Below are 22,207 nucleotides of genomic sequence, written 5' to 3'. Positions count from 1 at the left end.
AGGAGCTAAAGACTTCTTTAAATAATTGGTTTAAATAACATGGAAGTTGAGGCAAAGCCATTGAATTGAATATCCAGTCCTTGAACACCAAAACAGAACTGTTACACAGATGATGTCTAAGCAAAATCTTCTGTTTGAAATTTGTGATTATTTATTAAAATTATTATTATTATTATTATTATTATTATTATTATTATATTCTATGGGTAAATTGCAGACAGACCTGAATTTCTAAGCCAAGAATGGCCCTTACCCAAATTAAGGGACATTTAAGGGTGGCCTGTACCAGATGACTGGGAGTTCTGGAATTAAAACATGCCTCAGAAAGGGAGGAAACCAAAATATTTTTCAGTCTGCAGCCTTCTCATGCATTTAAGCTCCTGAAGGACTTTGTTTCTTTACTCTTGAGATTCATTATGTCACCAGAAAAGCTTTACTATTTTACTGTGGAAGCAACATAAGCATGAAACATTAATTTCCAGGAATGTGGAAACCATGAAATAGGGGTTTTTCTACTAAATTAAGATTTTACTTTTCTCTCTTCTCACAGAGTTAAGAGAACCAATTTTCATTATATATTTATGTATATGCATTCTGGAAATTCTGATAGAAAAGATACACAAAACACAGGAAGAACACTTTTACACTGAAAAATGTATTTCATGGTAACCACACCAGCCATTTATATTCCATTTTTCATCCTGAACCATTTTGTATTTTAAATCCACCTTGGAACCACATCTCTCCTGACTGAACTGCACCAACTCAGCTGATATATTGTGCCCTGTAAGATTTAGCAGCTGTTTAGGTTTGTATAAAATTCTTCATTCCCACGTTTCCACAATGCCATTCTCCCACCACTGCAGTGAGAACACCTCTCAGACCTGCCTGGCACAGACACCACTGCACAAGCATCTCCAGCAGTCCCCAAGTGTTCTGCACCATGGCAGATGTCTCTGGCTGGAAGAAAAAAATGGTGAAGAGCAAATTAATTTGTAATTCATGTAAAGGAAAATACATAAATATTCTCTTTTTTTTTGCTATAGGACTGATGCCTCTTTCTTGATAAAAATGTCACTTACTCAGTTTCCATCCAATACCAGCTGATCAGAATGGAAGAATTAGTCAAAACATTCCAGAAGCATCTGTGTTGTGGGAACCATAGGTTTCCAGGCTATAGGAAACACCAGAATATTCACCAAATCACCAGTGTGGTTTTCCTTAATGCTACAATTAGCCATGGGACATTAACAGGAGAGTTACTGGATAAGAGTTGATGGCAGAAAGCCTTCTGCTATAAACTGGTAATTCTCAACATGTGCAAACATATTGCCAGAGAAGATGAGTTATGCAATTAAAATCAAAATTGGAGATTTGTTATCAAAGGACAGCAATGTGTACTAAAATCCAGCTGAGAGGCTCCCTTATCTTGTTATCTTCAGGCTTCTTTTTTAGTTAATCCAACACAGCTGACAATATTTGACACAGCCAATTGTGCCTGCTGTCATGTGAGGGATGTTTTATAGAGCTCCTTTCCCCTAGCACAGAGAGATTTGTCATGGTGCAACTCTTTACAAAGTCTGAAAAGCTTTGCCAGGATTGCATTTCAGGGCAGCAAGATGTGATAAAAATTCTGACAGAGTCAGAACGTTTCTAATGTTATCATTAATTTCTAAAAGTTTGAAGAAGGCTTAGTAACATTTTAACTGCAAATTACGTTAAAAATTCAATTTGAAAGAAGCATTTCATTTTGTCTGGATAAAAATTTTAGTCAGCTTGGAAAACTGTGGTTGTGTAGCATTCTCTCATAACAAATTTCAAAATTCCTCCCTCGCATCTTTAGAAAGAAGAAAAATTCCACATTCTGAATTTGTTTTCAAAATGAACCTCTGTCTCCCACAGCACTTTCTGTGCCTCTAGGAAGAGGACAAGAAGCTTAATGTACAATTTCTGTGAGCCTTAAGGAGACGGGCTGCATGTCAGTATTTTCAAATCCAGGCTTACACAGCTGCTCTTTGAATATAAATCATAGCTTTTGGGCTACACTAACACTCTCTGCAGTTTAGCACAGTTGTTAATTAATACAATACTGTATTAGTTCTTCTTACAGCCTTACTATTAACATTCCGTGAAATCCCATTAGCTCTGCATATGGTGCCAGGCTTGTTCTGAATGTGGGAAAGAAAGAAATGCACAGTGGTATGAATAATAAAGAGAGGCTTTCAAGTGGTTTCCACTGTGAACATTCTGAAAAAAAAAATTAAAAATTCCAGAATGTAATATGTGGGGCCAGCTTTTCACAAAATTTCAATGCAAACATGCAGATATTTGTCAGCCAAGTTTTCCTCTGGAGTGTGAAATCCCTTATGAGCCACTATTGTTCTACAGCAGGAACATCAGGAAGAGGAAGTGGCTCCTAAAAATGGAAAATTAACCAGGTTGTTTTATTGTCCAAATTGACAGAAATTAAAAAAATGAAACAAAACAAAACAAAAAAAGAAATAAAAAATCCCCCAAACCCCAAGATAACCCCCAACAACAACAACAAAACCCCAAAACAACAATAACAACAAAAAAAAAAAAAAAAAAAAAAAAAAAAAAACCACCAAAAACAAACACCAAAAAATCCCCCCCCAAAACCCCCAAAACTGCATAGCTGATGCTAACAAAAAGATAAAACTTTCCTGATATTCTTGGTTTAAATATTCTAAAGTACAGGTAGAGAGGGCAACCAAAATTTGGGTGAAGTTTTCCAGAAGTTACTTGAATTTCCTGCTTCAGTGATCTGACAGATCCTTCTTAAATTCCAAGAAGACTTAAGTGCCATAGTGAAAACCAGGCTTGTTAACACCTCATACAGAACACCCCAAAATTATTAACTACTACAGAAACTTCAGACCTAATTATTTTCTATTAGATGAGTTTTGTACAGTGTTGACTCCTTAATGGAAGAGAGACCTGACAAGGAGGTTAGGAAAGCTTTTAAAAATGGAAAGACTGATGGAGCAGGTAGGATTTAGGAGCAGACTGTTCCTGGGAGAAGCTTTGTGGTTCTCTCCTGACCCTTTAGAAGCTGCTGCCCTGGAGCAGTGCATGGGTAGGAGGATTCCAGGAGGTGCTTTTCTCCTTCCCAGCCCCCTGGTTCATCCATGGCCCAGTCCCTGCAGTCCCACAGGGCAGTCAGGAGTGGCCAGGGCCCTTCTGCATGGCCAGCATCCAGACAGGGACACACTGCTCAGGGAAGCCCTGCTGCCTCTCCTCCCGCAGGATGGTGAGGCCGCTCATCTCGATGAGGCTGTGCAGGATGTTCAGGTCTCGGATCACGCTGCTGTCCAGGCAGTCCAGGGTGCAGCCCTCCCTGGCCACATTGTCCTTCAGAATGATGACACCGTTATCCTTCAAGCCACCCTGGCAGCGGATGAGGAACTCCAGGAGATCTTTGTCTGTCAGATATCCTGCGGGTGAAAAGATGGTGTTTTAGGTTGGAAATGGGGGTGTGTAGTTTGCTATTAACCATTCAGACGTGTCAGAAGGGTGCCTTGGTCTGAGTCTCTGTGGCCTGTTTATTGCAGAAAATTATTATTCTAGTCCTGTCAGATTTAACTAGGAAATCTTGGGCAAATAAATGAGATCAAATACAAACTCCAGTCAATACTTGGGATCCACAGTGGTAGCAGCAACAGATGTGGACCCAAACCACTGAGGAGAGTGGAGAAAATAGTGGGTGCTGAAGGGTTCTTTAATCTGGTGGTTTAAGTTATAATAAGAATCAGTGGCAGGAGGCTGGAGCCAAACAAATTCTTATAGGGAATAAGTGACAACTGTTTAACAGTGTAAGCAATTACCCTCTGGAAACTACCAACAGAAGTGGGGTTTACCACCTCTTGAAGTCCTCAAACCAAGTGTGGTTGAATCTTTCAAGATACGTTTTAATTGAACACAAAATACTGGCTTAGCACAGGGGTAAAGGAATGAATAGAGCAGCTTGGGATATAGAGTAGGTCAGACTAGATAATCCCAGTCCTCTCTGTTTTTACTGCTAAAAGTCTCTGTAACTTTGTGTTGCACTGTATCCTTCATCAAAGGAGTTCTGGATCAAAGATCCAGCAAAGAATGCAATGCCAATTCCACAACCCCAGTTAAACTCCTCATGTTACTCCACACCCCATGGGATTTTCGCAGATATGTATATATTATAAAATAGTGCTTTTTTTTCCAATATGTTATTGAGATTCTGTTTCTTATCCTTCCTTCTCAAAGATCAGGAGTTCTGTGGAGAACAGTGGCGCAGAGCTCAGAGAAGAGCAAAATGAGAACTCTCACATGGGAAACATCTAACATGAATAAACAAGGACAGGTGATCAGAAACTGAAAAAACTTGGTAAAAATAATCACCTGTATTTACTAGTAAAACTATTTAGTTTTCTTGATGGAAGATTTAAACTTTTATAAATGGAAGTTGTCATTTCAAAACCACATTTTAACATAGCATGTCAAGTTTCTCTAACCACTCCTAACAAAACCAAAAAAATTAAAAAGAAAAAGCCCCAAAACCTAAAGCTGAATACCTTTCAAGTTAAAGGAAAATGGTAATTTCTAGATGGAATGTAAGCTTGCACTTTTACTTATTTTACAAAATGACTGCTAGAGTTCACATGCTCATGCATGCATAAGACAAATCAAGATCTTATTGGCAAGATTCATTGAAGCTTCTGAACACCTATTTTGGAACTTATTTTTCTCTTTACTTGGCTTTTAGTGTAGTTTCCTAAAAAAAATGAGATCTTCAAGGTGTTGCTTTCTAGAAGACAATCCTGCCCTTGGTCTATCAAATTAATTTGTTGGCATATTTGAGCCAAATTCAAGACAGGGGTAGCAGTTTAATTAATTATTAAGATGACTCCATATTTCCTTGACACTGATGGAGAAAGAAGATTCAGTTCTGTGTCTATGCTAAGAATATGATATGCTCCCTTAGTTAGGAGCCACATATTTGACCAGCACAGCCTTAGATAGCTCATTCCTCCTCAATTTGACTTGGATTTGCTCAAAAGGTGAGGCAGGAGCTCCATTTACTGCAATGACTCATGATTAAAGAAAAGCAAAAATGCACAGGAAAATTATGTTGCTCTAAAGCAATTTGTTCAGACCTCCTCTTGAATAATTCCTTCTGTCCTGTGAAACTGCACCCTGGACACTTTGGTTCACAGATTAAGAGAAAACCTAATTTTCACTGGACAGAATTTTTTTGTAAGGTACATAGCCCTCATTATGTGACTGCTCTAAATGCTGCAGGGCATTCACTGGGGTGGCTGCAGGAGAAGAAGCAGATATTTCTTATAGGAGGAGCTACTGTGGGACATAGCTAAGGGAACCTATGACTGATAAACATCAGTGCATGTAATAAGACCTGATCTGATTTACAGGTATTAGTGATTCCTCTCTGGCTTTTTCCCTGATTGTTTCCTGAAATACCTCCAAGCCTGGATAATCAGCAGCTTCAGAAGCCACTGTTCACAAGTGTGGTCAGCCCTGTATATCTCTCTGCACCTACGAAAGAGCATTCCTGCCCCAGAAAATCCCTAAGTGGGGCCTCACCCTCAGCTGCACCTTTGCATGCAGGTTGCTCTCCAGGATCTGGCACATTTGTCCAATACGTGACCTGTATAGCCAACTAGATTTGTACCCACTGTGCATGTGGGGAACTCTCAGAAGACTCTTGTGGAATTTTAGGAAGTAGCCCCAAAGATCTGAGAACCTCCTTGGAGCTGTTCTGTGAGATGTGAATCTAGAAGATCACACAGAACTAACCTGAAACCCACTGAATCCAGATGACATCGTATCTCCGAGGGGCCGGTGTGAATTCCTGGAGGCTTTTGCAGTAATACATCTCTACTCTGTCCTCCTTGCCCTGCAGGTAGTTTGGGACCTCAGCCAGGAAATTCTCCATCATATCCACCAGCTCCACACTCTTGAAAACCGGCAGCAGGACGTGCTTGCTGATCCGACCAATCCCAGAGCCACAGTCCAGGGCACGGCTGGTGCCAGCTTTCCCCACCCCCTGAGGGATACAAGAAATCATCTGAAATCTGAAAAATATCACCTGAAAAAATCACAGCAACCCTCTGTCTTAGGTTCAAAGATTTAGCTGGGGTGTGTGTTCTATTTGCCATCTGTCAGAGGTGGGGCAGTTCCCCATGGGATGGGACTGTGCCACCACCCTGACCCACAGGGGGCCAGGGCCTGCTCTGACTCTGGCTGTGGTTTGTTTTCTTTTTTTTTTTGTACTATTGCATTTATATTTTCAATTTTCCTAATAAAGGACTGTTATTCCTGCTCCCATATCTTTGCCTGAGAGCCCCTCAATTTCAAAATTATAATAAATTAGAGGGATGGGGATTGCATTTTCCATTTCAGGGGAGGCTCCTGCCTTCCTTAGCAGACACCTGGCTTTTCAAACCAAGACACCATGTTACCCACTATGTGTCCAGCCAGCCTGATGTCTTCTCTCCTTATCTTAGCAGGGCTGTTGGGAGGTTGATAAGAATCAGCACAGATTTGGGTACCTCTGTCTGAGCTGAGCTGGGCTGTCACACTCCTGGGCTGCTGCTGCTGGGACTTCTCACTGCATTTACTGCTATACAGGAAGTTTTTTCTTGTTGTAAGGAGAGACAGAGTCTTTCACAAGCTCCTGGCTTTCACAGAAGATCCACTACTCCTTGTAAAGTCTTTGCAAATTCAAATGTTCACACCTCACAGGGAACTACATGGCTAGATAAGCCTCATTCTGTGCCCTGTAAAGGCCAATAAAAAGGGAAGCATACACCAAATGCTGCATGCAAGCAGTAACTTCTGCAGCACAGAACTCCTGAGGTGCCCACGGGCATTTCTACAGATACACAAAATCCCTGGGATCAAAGTGCAGTCCTCAAAACAAATTGTGTTTGAACAAAGATCTCAGAGTGGTAGGTAACTTGTGACAACTCCAGAAGTTTGGGCTGGAGCGTATACAGAATTTCTCTTTTAGGCATAGAGACAAGAAGGATGATTGACTAGGTTTTGCTTAACTGTTCCTTTTTTCTTCATAAATGTCATCTTTGGACAGAGATCAGACATGAAAAAATGTGGCACAAAGGCTGTGACTATGAGAAAATAATGAAGCGCTGTAAAAGAGGCTTTATAATGAAAGCTGTATTTCACCCCTAAAGCTTCCATTCTAGCTATAAAACAGCTCTTAAGAGCCTGCTGCTGTTCTGTAAAACAGAATTTCTGAGCCTACACATGCACTGACTGTGGGATAGGAGCTCCCCTGGCCAAAGTTATCTGTTAAGCAAACATATTAAAAGCAAATGTAAACACCTTTTCCCTGTCCTCTGGAACTGGGTGTTGAAGTGAAAGCCGTGGGCCAAAGTCCCTGCTGCAACTTCACTGCACTCAAAGGCAACAAGCCCTGGAAGAGTCTGGCTCTTCCTGCTTATTGGGAGACCCCCCCTTTGCAATGAACCCAGCATAAATCATGTAACTCACACTTTTCTGGCCTGGCTTCAGTGGGTAATTCAGTGGATTATTAAGGTCAAAGGACAGCACTGTCAATGACATGACTATGAATAGCCCAGGCCAGCATCTGATTACAGGGAGTAAATGTAGAAAGAGCACAAGGCCCTCAAGGGCTCTCACCAGCCTCAAGGGCTGCTGCTCCCAATTTGTATGCCCAGGAAGATTAATCTCCTGAAGTGTGCACGAGTCCACAGACCTTCAACCCTGCTGGGCTCTGGAGACTACCTGTTTGTAGTTAGCCAGAAAATGGGAGCCATTCCTCATCCACAGGCTGCACCGGGAACATATCCCACAGCTCTTTTATTCCAAATGAAATTTATGAGTGCCCAGTTTAGCTTTAGAGAACAATTTTGGGGTGTATATGTGTCCTAAAGGACAGTGATTCTGTGTAATGGGAACCAGTCAGAGGAGCAGTTAGTCTCAAATTTTGAAGCCTGTTCTGGCTTATGGTTCCCGGTGCTGCTTCAGCTTGGAAGCTCCTGCACGTGGCTTTTACTGAGGACCAGATTAAGAGGTAACAAGGAGTTCAGGAAAGGAGAAGGAACTATGTCTTGGATCTTTACAAGGTGGATTTCCATATTGTTGGCTGGCAGGTAAATACAGGTCTACACTGATGTGATTAACTAAAAATCTTTGAGAAAGCTGCTGTAGTCTCAGATTTTGAAACCTGTTCTGGCTTACGGTTCCCGGTGCTGCTTCAGGTCTTGGAAGCTCCTGCACGTGGCTTTTACTGAGGACCAGACTAAGAGGTAACAAGGAGTTCAGGAAAGGAGAAGGAACTATGTCTTGGATCTTTACAAGGTGGATTTCCATATTGTTGGCTGGCAGTACTTCAGGTCTTGGAAGAGCAGAAAGGCAGTGAAGCTATGTATGACAAAAAAAGGAATCAGAGTTCAAGAAATAGATAAAAAAATCCCCATGATTTTCCTTCTAAATAAACAAAGAAAGAGCATGTTTTCAACAACATCTCTTCTATCACCCTGATCAAACTGGAGAAAAATCACTTTTCAAGAAGTTTTCACTCAGCAAGTAACCAATCACGCAGGTGAGCTGGGGGCAAGAAAGGCAGAAAGCGTTGAGGGCAGAGAGGGAGCCATAAAGTCAATAAAATCTCCATCTGTAATATTTTACACACCTACAGCTCACGACCGAGGCCGAATTAATGCTTCCTTTGTTTTCTTTATTTTCTTTTTTACTCGCTGCCTCCGGATCAGGCACTGGGAAACACAGTGGCTGTGTGGACACGGAGGCTTTAGCACGCTGCCATAAATAAGCAGGGCTGTAGCTGTGCTGATAACCCTGTACCTGAGACAGCCTGGAGCTTGTCTGCAGAGCCCTGCTGGCTCAAGCCATGTTGCTCTTGGTTTGAGTTCTGCCCACACACACATAAAACCTCTTAACTCCAGCACAGTGGCACTTTCAACCCCGCTCGACTCGCCCGCGAAGCTAAAATATGAGTGAAGCCCTCAGTCCCTTCCTGTAATTCCTTCCATGTGCCCAGGCAAGATGAATTCTTTTCTCCAAAGAAACCTGTAGCTCAGTTTACAGTGGTGCTAAGGATCATGCTAAGAAATGCCATACCTGAAGGAATGCAACATCAGTCATGGAAGGGAAATGTCACTGTGTGGCATTTCCACGTCAGCCAAACTAACTCAGGAGGGGTAATTTGAGTGGAACTGGGCAAGTGTTGGTTTAGGGAGCACCGGTTTTGCCAGAATGTAGAGTTTTAAATGAATAAAACTCTCTGTGAAACTGGTATTTCAAATCTAGAGAATGGTTTTTAGCCAAAAAAACATGGGAAAGAATGTTGAAAATGTCAAAGTTTTTGTTTTCTTTTGTTTTGTTTTTTTTTTTCCTTCATAACTTTCAAGGAAAAAAGAAACCAAACTTGTCAACTTTCATTCCTAAAGAGCATTTTTTATTTTGGAACTGACTTGAGCTCTTGAAAACAAAGGGGAAAGTTTTTCAGAGGGTGAAACAATAAAAAAATGTTCAGTTAATCTGAAACAATTTTTCCTATTTTCCAATTTTGTTAAACTTGTCTTAAAATAAGAGAAAGTACATTAGGGGTGAAGCAGTTTTTTTTTTTTTTCTATTTTGATCACCTTATGGGTTGAAAAAAAAAATTCATAGAGCCATAAACTTGATAAGACAGTTCATTAGCTCTATTATCAAGTCACTGCTAAGGAAAGCCACTAAATATCTGTATCTGGTTGAGCAGGATTCAATTCAAATTTCAGTAGTAAGAAAGAAAAATAAACCGTAAGTAACATAATCAATTGTCTACATCTCAATAGACAACAGGCCTTAACAAAGAATAAGCAAAAGGTGCAGACTCCTTTCTGTTCCTTTCTTTTTTTTTGTTTGTTTGTTTGATCTTGGCCATTCAGAGTATCCTCTCTATCCCTGGCTAATTATAGGAGTGGGAATTTTGCTCTGGAGTATTTTGTATCTGTCATCACAGCTGATGCATTGGGTATGATTCTCCTTTGGCATGTGAAACTCTGTCACAGACTGTACTTCTTTCCTTTTCGGGTCTTGGAGAGGAGAAAGTGTAACAGTATGACACAAACCTGCTGCAGGAAACTGCATCTGTGTGATGTCCAGGAAGGGTGAAATCTTCCCCTGAGCACACACTTCTGCACCACTTGAATTCCACAAATGTCCTTAAAACAAGACTTAATTAAATTTTAAGGAATGTGCCTTGACTGTTTTTCATTTTCCTTCTGAAAATGCCATTTTCAGAAACGTCATTCAGAAATGTTACCGTCAGCTTCAGCTCCTCACTGAACCTCCTTTGTATTTTCTCATTTTGTGTTCATTGACAGTGTGATACAGGGAGGCTCTGAGAAGCCTTTTTTGCCTCAGCATTAATACAAATGATTGTTGATGCAGAAAAATGCAGCTATTCACTTGTGTTTTTCTGCCTCAGAGCCCCAAAAGTCTCCCTCTATCAGGTACAGCAAACTTTGCCATCACTTCCCCTTACCAGCTCTGCATGATTTCTATCTGTTATCAAGCCACACTCATTTTCTATCCCAATCCATTTAAACTGTGCCCTTTTTATTCCATATACAACATCTAATTAACCTATTGAGTTTTCTTCCCACAGTGGGTCATTAAGGCTAAAACAAGGTCATCTGGCTATCCCAAATTTGTACATTTGAGCAGAAAATTAAAGATCTATGGCAGCATTATATAGAACTAGTAATTTTGTCAGCAGGAGAACTTCACAAATTTGTTTGTGGATTCTTTAACATCTAATACTGTTGTTGAGCTGACTTAGTGGGCTCCTTCTCTGGGAAAAGGGAAGGGCAGTCAGAAAAACATCGGGCCACACTTCTAAAGGTTTTCAGATTTCTAACAACAGTTTTAGGACTCAACAGGATTTTCAGAAACCTAAGGACCAAAGTGATACTGCTCTTAAAATCCTACTTGGCATCTAATTGCAATTCAGGCCAAAGCAGACTTTTCAAGACTTTACAGACCTTTGGCAATCGGCCTGAAAAGGTGTTCAGTGACACTGGAATGTTGAAGGAAAAATATTTTGCCTAATGTGTAGCCTCTTCTATATACTTACAATGTGTAGGAGAAGGTGGGTTTTGTTGCAGCATTCTGACAAATATCTATAAATAGGCAAACCAGAAACTGGGCATTTAGTCTCAGCTAGTTTCCCAACTGGACTGCTAGAATTTGCACAGACAAATCTGCCACTGAAGCCAGCAAGGATTTTATCATGAAAGGTCCCAGTCCTCCATTCAGAATTGATCAAACCCAGGTAAAAGAACTCCTCATTGCAGCTTGGGAGCATTAGAAAAGAATGTAAAACAGGTAAATAATGATGTAAAACCAGGCAAAATGTGTATTAATGCTGATGAATGAGGTGGCAGAACACATGACTAGACCCAACAACAGTGCTGACTCATGACTGCAAACCAAACGTGACACATTTAAATCAGGGGTGCCTGGGCACTGTGCATGTCATTTTTGACACATCACCACTGTCACATTGATGTTTTCTGAAAAATCCCTTCACCCAGGATTTTTCTCCTGGGAAGCTGAGAAGCCTCAGAGAAAAGGAAAACAATTCTTATCTCATTTGCTTCTCCTGTGTTTTGTTCACATGTGGAATGTGTTTGGAGATTGTTTACCCACAGGTGATTGTTTCACTGGATTTTGCTTTGAGTTGTTTTGTCTCATTGGCCAATAAATGCCAAGCTGTGTTGAGGCTCTGGAGAGAGTCAAGAGTTTTCATTATTATCTTTTTAGCCTTCTTTAAGTATCCTTTCTGTATTCTTTAGTACAGTTTAGTATAGCATTCTTTAATATAATATAGTATCATAAATTAATAAATTAGCCTTCTAATTAGAGCACATGGAGTCAGATTCATCATTCCTCCCTCTGTCTGGGGGCAACCTAAATACAATACACCACTGCTCCTTGCAGAAGACTAAATGACTTACCCCAACAAACTTCCTGAGGAATTCCCGTGAGGATTCGACGTCGGTGTTGGAGAGCTCGATGTAGTCTCCCATCATTCCCTCCTCCGTGGCCGGCACCTCCCGGTAGAAGTGTTTGGCCCTGGCGTAGAACTGCATCTCCCCGTTGATGACTTGGCTTGTCAGAGCATAAAGTTTCACTGCAAGCAGATAAATCACCATTTTATTGTTAGTTGTGACAGATATTTCTGCCTTGGCTAATTGCTGCACGTGGTGGTGGAGCAGCAGCCAAAGGCCTACAAAGTGAATCCTGACTCAAGCCCACAGAAGCCATGAGAGAGCTGACAGCTCTTTGTGAGAACAGAGTGCTGCAGCAGTGGAAAACAACCTGCTTTCCCTGAGAAAGAACTCTAGGACTCTGATAAACGCTAGCCACCTGTATAAATGTTTTTATACCGTTAGATAGAGAAATGAAAGCTGTCTCTCACAAACAACCTTTCCTGCATGTACACACGGGGGGTTTGAGTGACCAATCAATACAGGGTAACAAACTTATTACTGACCAACTGGGGACAGATGGGGATATTCTTAAACAACCCTATAAAAGCGTTTAATAAAATAAGCCAGGTTGGATCCTTTCCTTTTGCACCATAAAACATGTCCTGCATCCTTCTTTATCAAGCGCCACAGCGACACTCCAGAGCACAATGATCAATGTCAGATTTTACCCTTTTCTGACCCAGAGATGGAGCAACTGAGAGGTGTTTTAAAAACTTTTATTCCATTTTCAGTCTCATGAGAAGGATGAGACAATACAGGTGTTACAATTCACGCCATCACAATCAGAAGCCAATTATTTCCTAATTACAATACATTATAAGTGTTTTCTGGCCTATCAGCTTTTGCCACACCATGCTGTAAATGCCTTAAAGCCAATAATCTAAAATTACCCCTCGTGGGTCCTACTACAGTGCATCTTTCACAGTTCTATTTCTCCAAAGTATCTAGTCTTATTTACACAAAACCATCCTTTGAAACTTGTTTCTAGTTCCATCTCTCTCTCAGCAATGTCTGTGCTATTCCATGGCATTTCTAAGTCAGTATTTCTTATCTCAAGGTTTGCATACAGATGCACACTGTGTGAGCCTTCTGCCAGGCTTTGAGAATTCTCTACAAATCCATTTCCCTGTAAACTTCAGTTGAGCCTTCAAAACACCAAATCCATTCCTAAAGCAACAGTGGAAGGAAAGGTGTTGGATTGAGTCCTACAAGACCTTGCAGGGATCCAGCCCTCTTCATGAAAATTCAGTGCTTTCCAGGTTCAGAAGTCATTTCAATCATCACACTGTGTTTTCATGTCACTGAAAAATCACTTCAGGTTTGAAGTGAACACATGCCAAGGGCATCAAGTGGTCTGATTTTTCCTGGAAAAGCTGTGGCCAGCATTTACTACAGTGCAGGGTCATCAATGCTGCTCTCACTGACCTAAGTGTTGTGCAGATTTCCAGATATGCTTTCCAGCTATTGACAGCTGCACGGAGAGTGCCCCAGGAAGAGAGGGGATGAATGAGGCACTTGCTCTGGTTTATTTTTAGTGATACTGTATGGTCCATGGCAGTGCAAGTAAGCTGAACCAAGGAGCAGATGGTAGTCTCAGGCCTAAATGAGTACACAGGGGGATACAATTTAGAAGAGACAGTCCTAAATTTTCATCTGGCACAGGTCAAGGAGCAAGGTAATCAGTGGGTGATATACTGAAAGGTTTCTGTGTGCCAGGGGCTTGGATGTTTCTTTCCATGGCTTGGCTGCGTTGCTGGTAACATACAGCAATCAATATTTTGAAGCTGTTTTATTAAAACCTGTAAGTTTTGCTGGATAAAGTGCTATTTTGCTCTCTTCTTTAAAAACTGAGGTCTATCCTCCATACCTGGGTTTTTCTGTACTCAATGTGCATCAGCATCTCAGAAGTATGGATTCAAAGCTCAAAAGTTTGGATTGAGGCAGGCTACAAGTATTGCTTGCAAATCCTCACCTCTGACTGTCTCGTGTGTGCACACAACTGCCCAGGCATTCTCCTGCGTGTGTGACAGACCCTCCAGCAAAAACACAACTCCAAGCCTGACAGTGGAAGCCAAGCAACAGGGAGGGACAGAGTCACACTGGGAAGAAGCCTTTGCAAGCACCACCTTGCAGTGTGAGACCAGCTCTGCTGCAGCTTCCCAGCGCACCCAGGGAACTGGGAATGCTCCAGCAGCAAACACCTTCTGAGCTCATGGCAAGAGAGGGAGGGAGAGCTCCCTGCCAGCTGCACAGAAGGACCAGGTAGCAGCTCTTTGTCCCTGCATCTTCAAACTTCCATGGGAGCACTGCCAGCTGCTGCTGGGAAGGGGCTGAATAGGCTTGTGCAGGCCAGGGAACAGGAATGATGCCCTCCACACAGAGGAGGAGAGTAAGGCCAGAGGCCCTGAATATAAGCCTGGAATGTATTTAATTGAGGGCAAGCAAGCTCAGTGGGGAATGATAAGTGTGTGCCTGCCCATCCTCAGCAGGAGAGTGACATTTTGGAGGCAAATGAGGGGGGGACAAAGGAAGTAGGATAGGAATAATTACCACCAAGGACCACTCAGAACAGAATAGTGCTATTGGGTTACATATAAGCAGCATGCCCAGCATATCCCTCATCCAACAAAAGCAGCATTACCAGCCCCTCTTGTCATCACCTGCTTAAGTCAACTGCTGAACGGATACTATTAAAGCTTTAATCCATTACACATTTATGTTATGCCTGAGAAATTTATACCACAAGAAGCACTGAGCCCAGCAAGGGTCAAACCTGGGAGTTTTACACACTCCACTGATTATATTCACATATTCAGAAGAAACCATTTAGCTGAAGAAATTAATATGAAAGGGGCAGCAGCCAATCCCCAGAACAACTTGGCCAGGGTGGCTCCCAGAGCCTGGGAAAAAGACTCGATCAGTGGCTGGGATTTCCCAGTAAGGAATCTCTGTCCTTATCCAGAAGTGGTACCATCTTGTTTTCTCTGTGTCTGCTTTTGTTTCAGAGGTCAGCCTGTCTGCTGAACAGAACTGGATCCCTGTATGTTGGCTGTGCAAGATCTTCCATATAAGAACCCAATGATGATTCCAGGGCTTGTTCCATGGACCTGTCAAGGGACAGTGATTTATCCCATTTTGCTACATTGAAAGGAAGGACATTTACAGGCTGTCTGCACACCAGGACAGCATGAACAACAAATATTCAGAGTCCTTCTACTCAAAACATGAGCCTGACCTGCGGCAACACATGGGGACGATATGGTGTTCAGGATGTCAGATCTGGAGTGTCTGCTCTCACATTTCTCACTCAGAACCAATATCAGGCTTGCAGAATTCCTGCCAGGACTTGCATGCACACAGCAGCTGACTGCAGCTCCTCCTGGGCCATCTGGGGCCCCAGAGCCCTGCCCTACGTGCTGGCATCTGAAACCAGCTCTGGGTGAGCATCCACAGGGGCTTCTCCATGCATTAAAGTGTGCAAAGATGTTTTTATGCATGTCTCCCACCCCAGGGCATGCAAGGACATGGGACAGTGCAAGGAGGGGCACTGAACCCAAACTTTTCTCCTGTGGACCCACAGCCTCTCTTGTACAGTGTGAGATCCATAGAGGTGATTTCCACCTCTTGCTCCTTCAGTTCTGCTCCTCCCTCTCAGGAATTTGCAGCACTGCCAACTCTCCCAATGCACAACCCAGCTTTCCAGACACAGCCAATCATCCTCACCTTTGATCTGCCTGGCAGCTGTGCCTGGCATGCAGGCTCCAGCAGCAGCAGCACCCCAGGGAGGAGGAGGTTTGCCAGCTTGCAGGAATCTACCCCAAAAGAGAAGCCCCACATACCCTTGATGGCTGTCAGTGTTGCAGCCGTGCCTCCCCCTCATCACAGGACCTGTCTAGCCAGAGGCATCTCCCTTTCCATGACCCGTGTGGGACTGCCTCATGCATCAGGAAATTAAATACTTGTGAGGCCTGCTATGGGTACACAGCCTGCCTTCAACAAATTCCATAAAGTAGGGCATGAGCAGGATAGAACGAGGCAGGCTGCAACTTCCTCAGACATCAGAGGGCAGGCAGCTGGCTAACATATGAGGTTCTCAGTGTTAAGGCAGGTAACTTGTAAGATTTAAAGTCAGAAATGTGTTTCCAGTAAAGAAGAAACTTTCACGGCACACTTGTCCCTCAGCTGAATCTGCTGGCAAGTCCCCAAGTGAAGATGGCTGAAGGCAAACCTGCTCAGGCAGGCTGAGGGCACGAAGTGGCTCCCTAAAGGTCACTCCAGTCATGAGACATCAGTAATTTTCAGTCACTGCAAACACAGTCTGGATGCAGAGTGGCGATCTACAGCTGAATGCCAGCCAATGTGGACTGGACAGACACTATCCACCTGAGCCTTTCACCCTGCAAAGTTCAAAACATTACCTCTCATATTTCCTTATGGATCAGTTAAAAATGTTGTTTTCCAGTGCATTTGGTCTAAATCTCTAAAGAAATGGACCACTTAACACATAAGACCCAGTGCAATCCCAACCTGCAGTACGCTTACTTACAGTTCTTGACTTCAGGGTTTCCTCAACTAAATTTCCCTGGCAGAAGTAAATGTTGCAAGTAATTTTTTTTGAAGTTTTTATTTGTGAACATTATTTTGTGGCTCAATTGCTTTCTGCAAGATACTGAACTAATTCCAGTTTGGCTGAGTGCTCCCTTTTAAATGCAACATCTGCTTTGTTCATCAGCTGAAAAAGGGTTATCTGTGTGCATGGTAGAATCTACCTCTCTGCTGTGGTCTGAGGACATGTAAATTCTGGTTTATAGAGGATGAACATCATGCCACCTCCAAAGCTGATTTTACATTTAGCCATGTGCCTCACATGCAGGAATATTTGTCTCCAGGGGTGAATCTTCTCAGTTTTCCACTGGAGATCTCAGCCCTCTGGCACTGAGTCCCACAGCCCCTGTAAACACGTGCATAATTTCCAGCATCTGAGTAGCTCCAGTAAAGTCCACTGGGCTTAAGGGCTCTCACACACATTTAAGTACATTGTTGGATCAGGGCCTGAAGTTACTCATGTCTTTTATTTATAAATGTTAGCCTGGTCTGTAAAAGTGACATGTTTCTCTTAACAGGCTGTGATACCAGATACACTCAGCTCCAAAGTAAACATGCCCAGAAGAGCTCCACCACTGAACACAGCAATGGAGTGGGGGGAGAACGGAGTTAGCAGAGTTTGGAGGAAGCTTTGGACCTTGCTGACCCTGGGCAGCACCACAGGATTCAGTGTGAGGCTTGGTTTCAGTGTTATTACTCATCAATCGGGTCAAGCACGTGCTTAACTTCCCTGCTAGGTCACAGTGTTGCTCTTGTCCTTTGACACTGTTTACACAGAGATATCTGGCTCCAGTCTTGAAGCCTGAGAAGCTCAGCTCATTTCTGCTCAGGTCCACTCTGAACTGAGCTGGAAACTGTCATTTTGCAGAGATGTTCAAACATTCTGCTTTCATCCATTCATACATTCATCCAAACTGCTGCTCAAAGCAGGGACAGACATGATGCCAGATGAGGTTCAGCAGGGTTTAGACAGCTAGGTTTAGAAAGCCTCCAGTGATGGAGAATTGTACAACTTCCCTGAGCAACCTGTTCCAATGTCTGACTCTCCTCACATAAAAAGATTCTTTTTCCTTATAGTAAGTCTGGACTATTTTTGATCCATGGCCACCAGCCCTTGTCTTCATGCTGCGCACAACTGTGCAGATCTGAGCTCCATCTTATTCATGACCTTCCTGTAGGTACTAGCAGGATGATATTTGGTCTCTCTTCTAGCTGAACATGCCCCATTCCCTTTGTCTGTCTTCTCAGGGCACGTGCTCCAGTTGCCTCACCACAATGAGGGTCTTCCAACTCATTCCATGTCACATCCTGCACCAGCAGCTCAAGGCTCTTTTGCTACAGAAAAGGTGATCATTCCTTCACTCAACTAGCCACGTTTCTGTTAATTCATCCTGGGATTCTGTTGGCTGCTTTTGCTTCCAGGACATTCAGCTGCTGCCTATCAAAACCCCACCAGGAGAAACTCCCTGGCCAGTCCATGGTGTTGCTGCCTAGGGTTTTTCCTATCCAGGCATACGACTTGGCTTTTGGGTTGGAATTTGAGTGGGTTTGAATGGCACTAGGTTGCTACTGTTTCTTTCCTCCAGCCTGTTTCGGTGCCTCCGGATGGCAGGCCTGACTTAGAACTTGTGGGCAGGTCCTGGCAGTTGGCTGCAATCTCTGGATGTGAGGATAAAACAGTCTATTGTATTTGCAGGGTGCCTCGACATTGGAAGGAAGGAATGATGAATCTGACTCCATGTTCTCAGAAGGTTAACTTATTATTTTATGATACTATATTATATTAAAGAATACTATACTATACTACTAAAGAATACAGAAAGGATACTTACAGAATGCTAAAAAGATAATAATGAAAACTCATGACTCTTTCCAGAGTCCTGACACAGCTTGGCACTGATTGGCCTAAGAGTCAAAACACACACCAAAACCCAATGAAACAATCACCTTTGGATAAACAAACTCCAAACACATTCCAAAGCAGCAAAACACAGGAGAAGCCATTGAGATAAGAATTGTTTTCTTTTTTCTCTGAGGCTTCTCAGCTTCCCAGGAGAAAAATTCTGGGCGAAGGGGTTTTTCAGAGAATGTGAATGTGACATCAGTCCTTCACCTCCTCCAGGCTACTGATGAAGATGGCAGGGGAGTTGAAACCAGATAAACTTTAAGGTCCCTTCCAGCCCAAAACATTCCATGGTTCTAAACAGGACAGGTCCCAGGACAGACACTTGTAGGATTCCACTGAGTTCAAGATTTGAGCACAACTCTCTGAGCCAATCACTTGAACATTTTTTACCTGCCTGAGTGTCCCCCTGTCCAGACCCTGCCATCATAGCAGCATGTGAATTTCCCTGGATGTGTACTCACAGCACCTGAACCACTCCACCAGTTGTGGGTTTCTCTGGGTCTGGATCAAAGGCACTTGAGACTTTCATGCTCAGACTCAGGTGTTTATTATTTCTTATCAGTAAAACAGTGTCATTACTCTTACAGCAGCTTTTCATTAGAAGGCACAAAATGGCCACAATCTCTTGTTCCAAGGTCTTTTAAGACTAAACTATCCAATTAAGAACTGGCACCTAGATTATTTTCCCTTTTAACCCAATAACTGATCCCACAGAGCCCGTAATGTGGACTTTTCTGCCCAATTACAAAGTGCCACCCAAACCATGAAGAAGAAGGAAGAAGCAGCATGAAGAAGAAACCCAGGATGACACCCTGTGCCCTCCATCTTGCTTCCATCCACAACATACTAAAAATCCTAAATTTCCCACCAAGTGATACACCTACACTGCTCCCTATAATCTATTATTTCGCACTTTTGTGGATTCTGGTCTATCTTGAAGTCTAGGAAACTTTCTCCATGAATGAGGGTCAGAGTCAGTGCTCCCCTGGGGGTCAGGGCACCCCAGGGCAGACAGAGAAATATTCCCAGTGCCCTGGGTTTTCACACAGCTATCCTCATGCCCACTTTTACTTCAGGGCAATAACCAGGGAGTCAGATACATCCTGCATATTCACCTGAAGGCTGGGATCACAGTGCATCCTCCAAGGAGTCAAAGTAATTAGGATAGGCTGGCGATAGGCTTGTAAGATCATTAGATAAGTTTTAACGAGTCAGGTAAAGAAAAGCCTGACAGAGGGGACCTATGGTCCGATAGGAACATTTTACAAAGTCTGTTGGCCAGGAATGGAAATTCAATAAAATTCAGACACGAATAAGTATACTTTTATGAGTGAAGCAATTAGGCCTGGAAACAGCTGAGTGGTGCCTGATGGGTTCTCAGCCATTTGAAACACTTAAACCAAGGTATTTCTGTGTTCATAAATAAATTCTGTGTTCTGTGACCCAGACAAGTTACAAGCACGATGCCAGAATTTTTACACTCAATTCCAAGTTAGATGCTCATAATGGTACCTTCTAACCTTAAAATGATGCAGTGGTACTTACACTAACAGTTAACACTGTAAGAAATCCTGCTCAGTTTCTAATAAGTTGTGTTTATTTTCAGAACAAATGAAAGAATAACATTTTCATCGGCTTCATGAGATTCCATCAACCTGTAATTGATTTCCCTTCCTTTCCATCTTTCCTTCCTTTCCATTGTTCACAGCTACCCACCACTAGGGATCGGAGTATTTATTTTCCATGTTTCATTTTAAATAGCTGCAGATATTGCTGCATTAAAAATACTAAGATAATAAATATATATCTTACAAAATATATATGTATCAATAAATATAATAATAATAAATATAATAATAATAATAAATTGCACATTAAAAATACTAAGATAACATGGAAATGGTTTTTTATTTTTGCAGGATTAGTGAATTCTACCCTCTTGAGCAGAGTTATCAGTGGCATCTGTACAGTTCACACAAATAGGTAAGATATTCCTTTTGCCTAAATGGATCATGCAATTAGAAAGGAACCTTCAAGAATTCCCTTAAACAGATTGCACAAGCTCATCCATCCCATCTTAAAATTCCTACAGGTCTGACATTGAGTGTAGGCTGAACAATTCTGCTTAAAACAGAACATGCTAACATAATACAGAGTCAAGTTAAATCTACTTTTCAGTTTTATTCTCATAGGGAAATCTTGTTTCTTATTCAGGGCTAAATTCGCATAAGAAATGAACATTCATTTGCTACATCTTAAAAAAAAAAACAAAAACAAAAACAAAAAACCCACACTGCCCATTGGAGTTCTGTACCAGAGGCTGTCACTGCAATTTGTCTATAAACAAATTTTTGGAAGAATTTTCCTCCCAGAGAGCAAACAGTAGGTTAAACAATCTGCTGCAGAGATCTGCATAACAAAGATTTTTGAAAAAAATTTTAAATCACCATCTTTCAAGCACTTGTCCAAATCAATACAAACACCAGAGCTAAGGACACCCAGAATGACAACAAAAACAGGCATCAGGCACAAGAAAACCACCTGCCAGCTCTGCTAGTTTTGTGTTTGTCCTTCCAAGCTCCAAACAGGTCAAAGCATGTTTTACTCAAATGATGGCAAAAATAGGAAAGGTCAGCCAGAAACCAAACTTATTCACTCTTGCAAGTCTTTCCCTCAGCCTCCTCTAAAAATCCGCGGAATATTTAGGTGAAACAACAGACTACTGGATTAGAGGGAGTTGGGAGACACAGTTTCAAACTCTTTAGTGAGCACTGCAGTCTCTTGAGTTGGGTTTCTCAAAACTACTCCTCCTCCTCACTGCCAGTAACCATCTCCACCATCTGACACAATCCATCTTTCCAGGGCACACATGGACACCCTGCCCATGGTTACTCACCCAGGGGAAGCTTTTCCAGCAGGTAAAGGTAGCACTTGAAGAAGTCGTTCTGGATGGCCTTGTGCAAGACAAAGGACATGCTGTGCCGACAGAGCTCTTCATCCGTCTTGTGCCAGCGCGACTTAAAGGCCAAATGTGCTGCTTTATAGGCCATGATGAAGATTTTTTCTGGGAGAATGGACAGCTGCTGTGGCTGGTGCTCTCTGGAGGACCTGTCCTTCCACAGGGGCAGAGGCAGAGTCATTTAAATTGTGGCAGTGTGCTGTCATGCTATATCGGGGTGTGTGGCAGGGGCGGAGGCGGGTGAGAGGGGAGTGAGAAATGCTGGCTCTTGGCACTGGCCCACACTTATCCCTGGAGTGTTGCCCTCTGAAACAAGCAGGTGCTGGAAAGTGGAAAAAAAAAAATCCACCAGTGCTTAGCCAGGGTTAAAGTATATCCACTCCAAAAAGGAGTGGCTTTAATTCAATTGTACTTTTCTTAATCTATTCAGCTTTCACTCCAAAAGAACTCAGATATTATTATGAATCTCCCTCTTACATCTTGCAGGGTGATTTTGTTTCTGTGTCTCTCCCTCACTATTGGTTCTTCAGTGCAGGGCACTCAAGAGGAAGGCCAGAAGACAGAACAGGGATGTACCTCTACACAAACTGTGAGTCCTAATAAACTGTGATTCCAGCAAGCAAAGGTTCCCCCTTTTCAAGTGTTTGTTCCAGGTGTCTGCAATATCAGTTTGCTGCACTG

At 42.5% G+C, this 22,207-nt stretch overlaps 1 protein-coding gene across 1 annotated transcript; it reads right to left on the bottom strand.

Moving 5' to 3' along the window:
* Positions 1-2,618: 2,618 nt before the first annotated feature.
* METTL11B (methyltransferase like 11B) lies at positions 2,619-21,718 on the bottom strand. The gene is made up of 4 exons (XM_041479003.1): positions 21,464-21,718; positions 12,021-12,196; positions 5,812-6,061; positions 2,619-3,455 (listed from the first exon to the last, which is right to left on the bottom strand). The coding sequence occupies exons 1-4, from the start codon at positions 21,705-21,707 to the stop codon at positions 3,181-3,183; spliced, it is 945 nt and encodes a 314-aa protein (XP_041334937.1). The 5' UTR covers positions 21,708-21,718; the 3' UTR covers positions 2,619-3,180.
* Positions 21,719-22,207: the final 489 nt, after the last annotated feature.

The sequence above is a fragment of the Pyrgilauda ruficollis genome, unplaced genomic scaffold (assembly GCF_017590135.1).
Source record: "Pyrgilauda ruficollis isolate IOZ18807 unplaced genomic scaffold, ASM1759013v1 scaffold47, whole genome shotgun sequence".
NCBI classification, from domain to species: Eukaryota; Metazoa; Chordata; class Aves; order Passeriformes; family Passeridae; genus Pyrgilauda; species Pyrgilauda ruficollis.
This window is presented reverse-complemented; position numbering and strand designations above follow the sequence as displayed.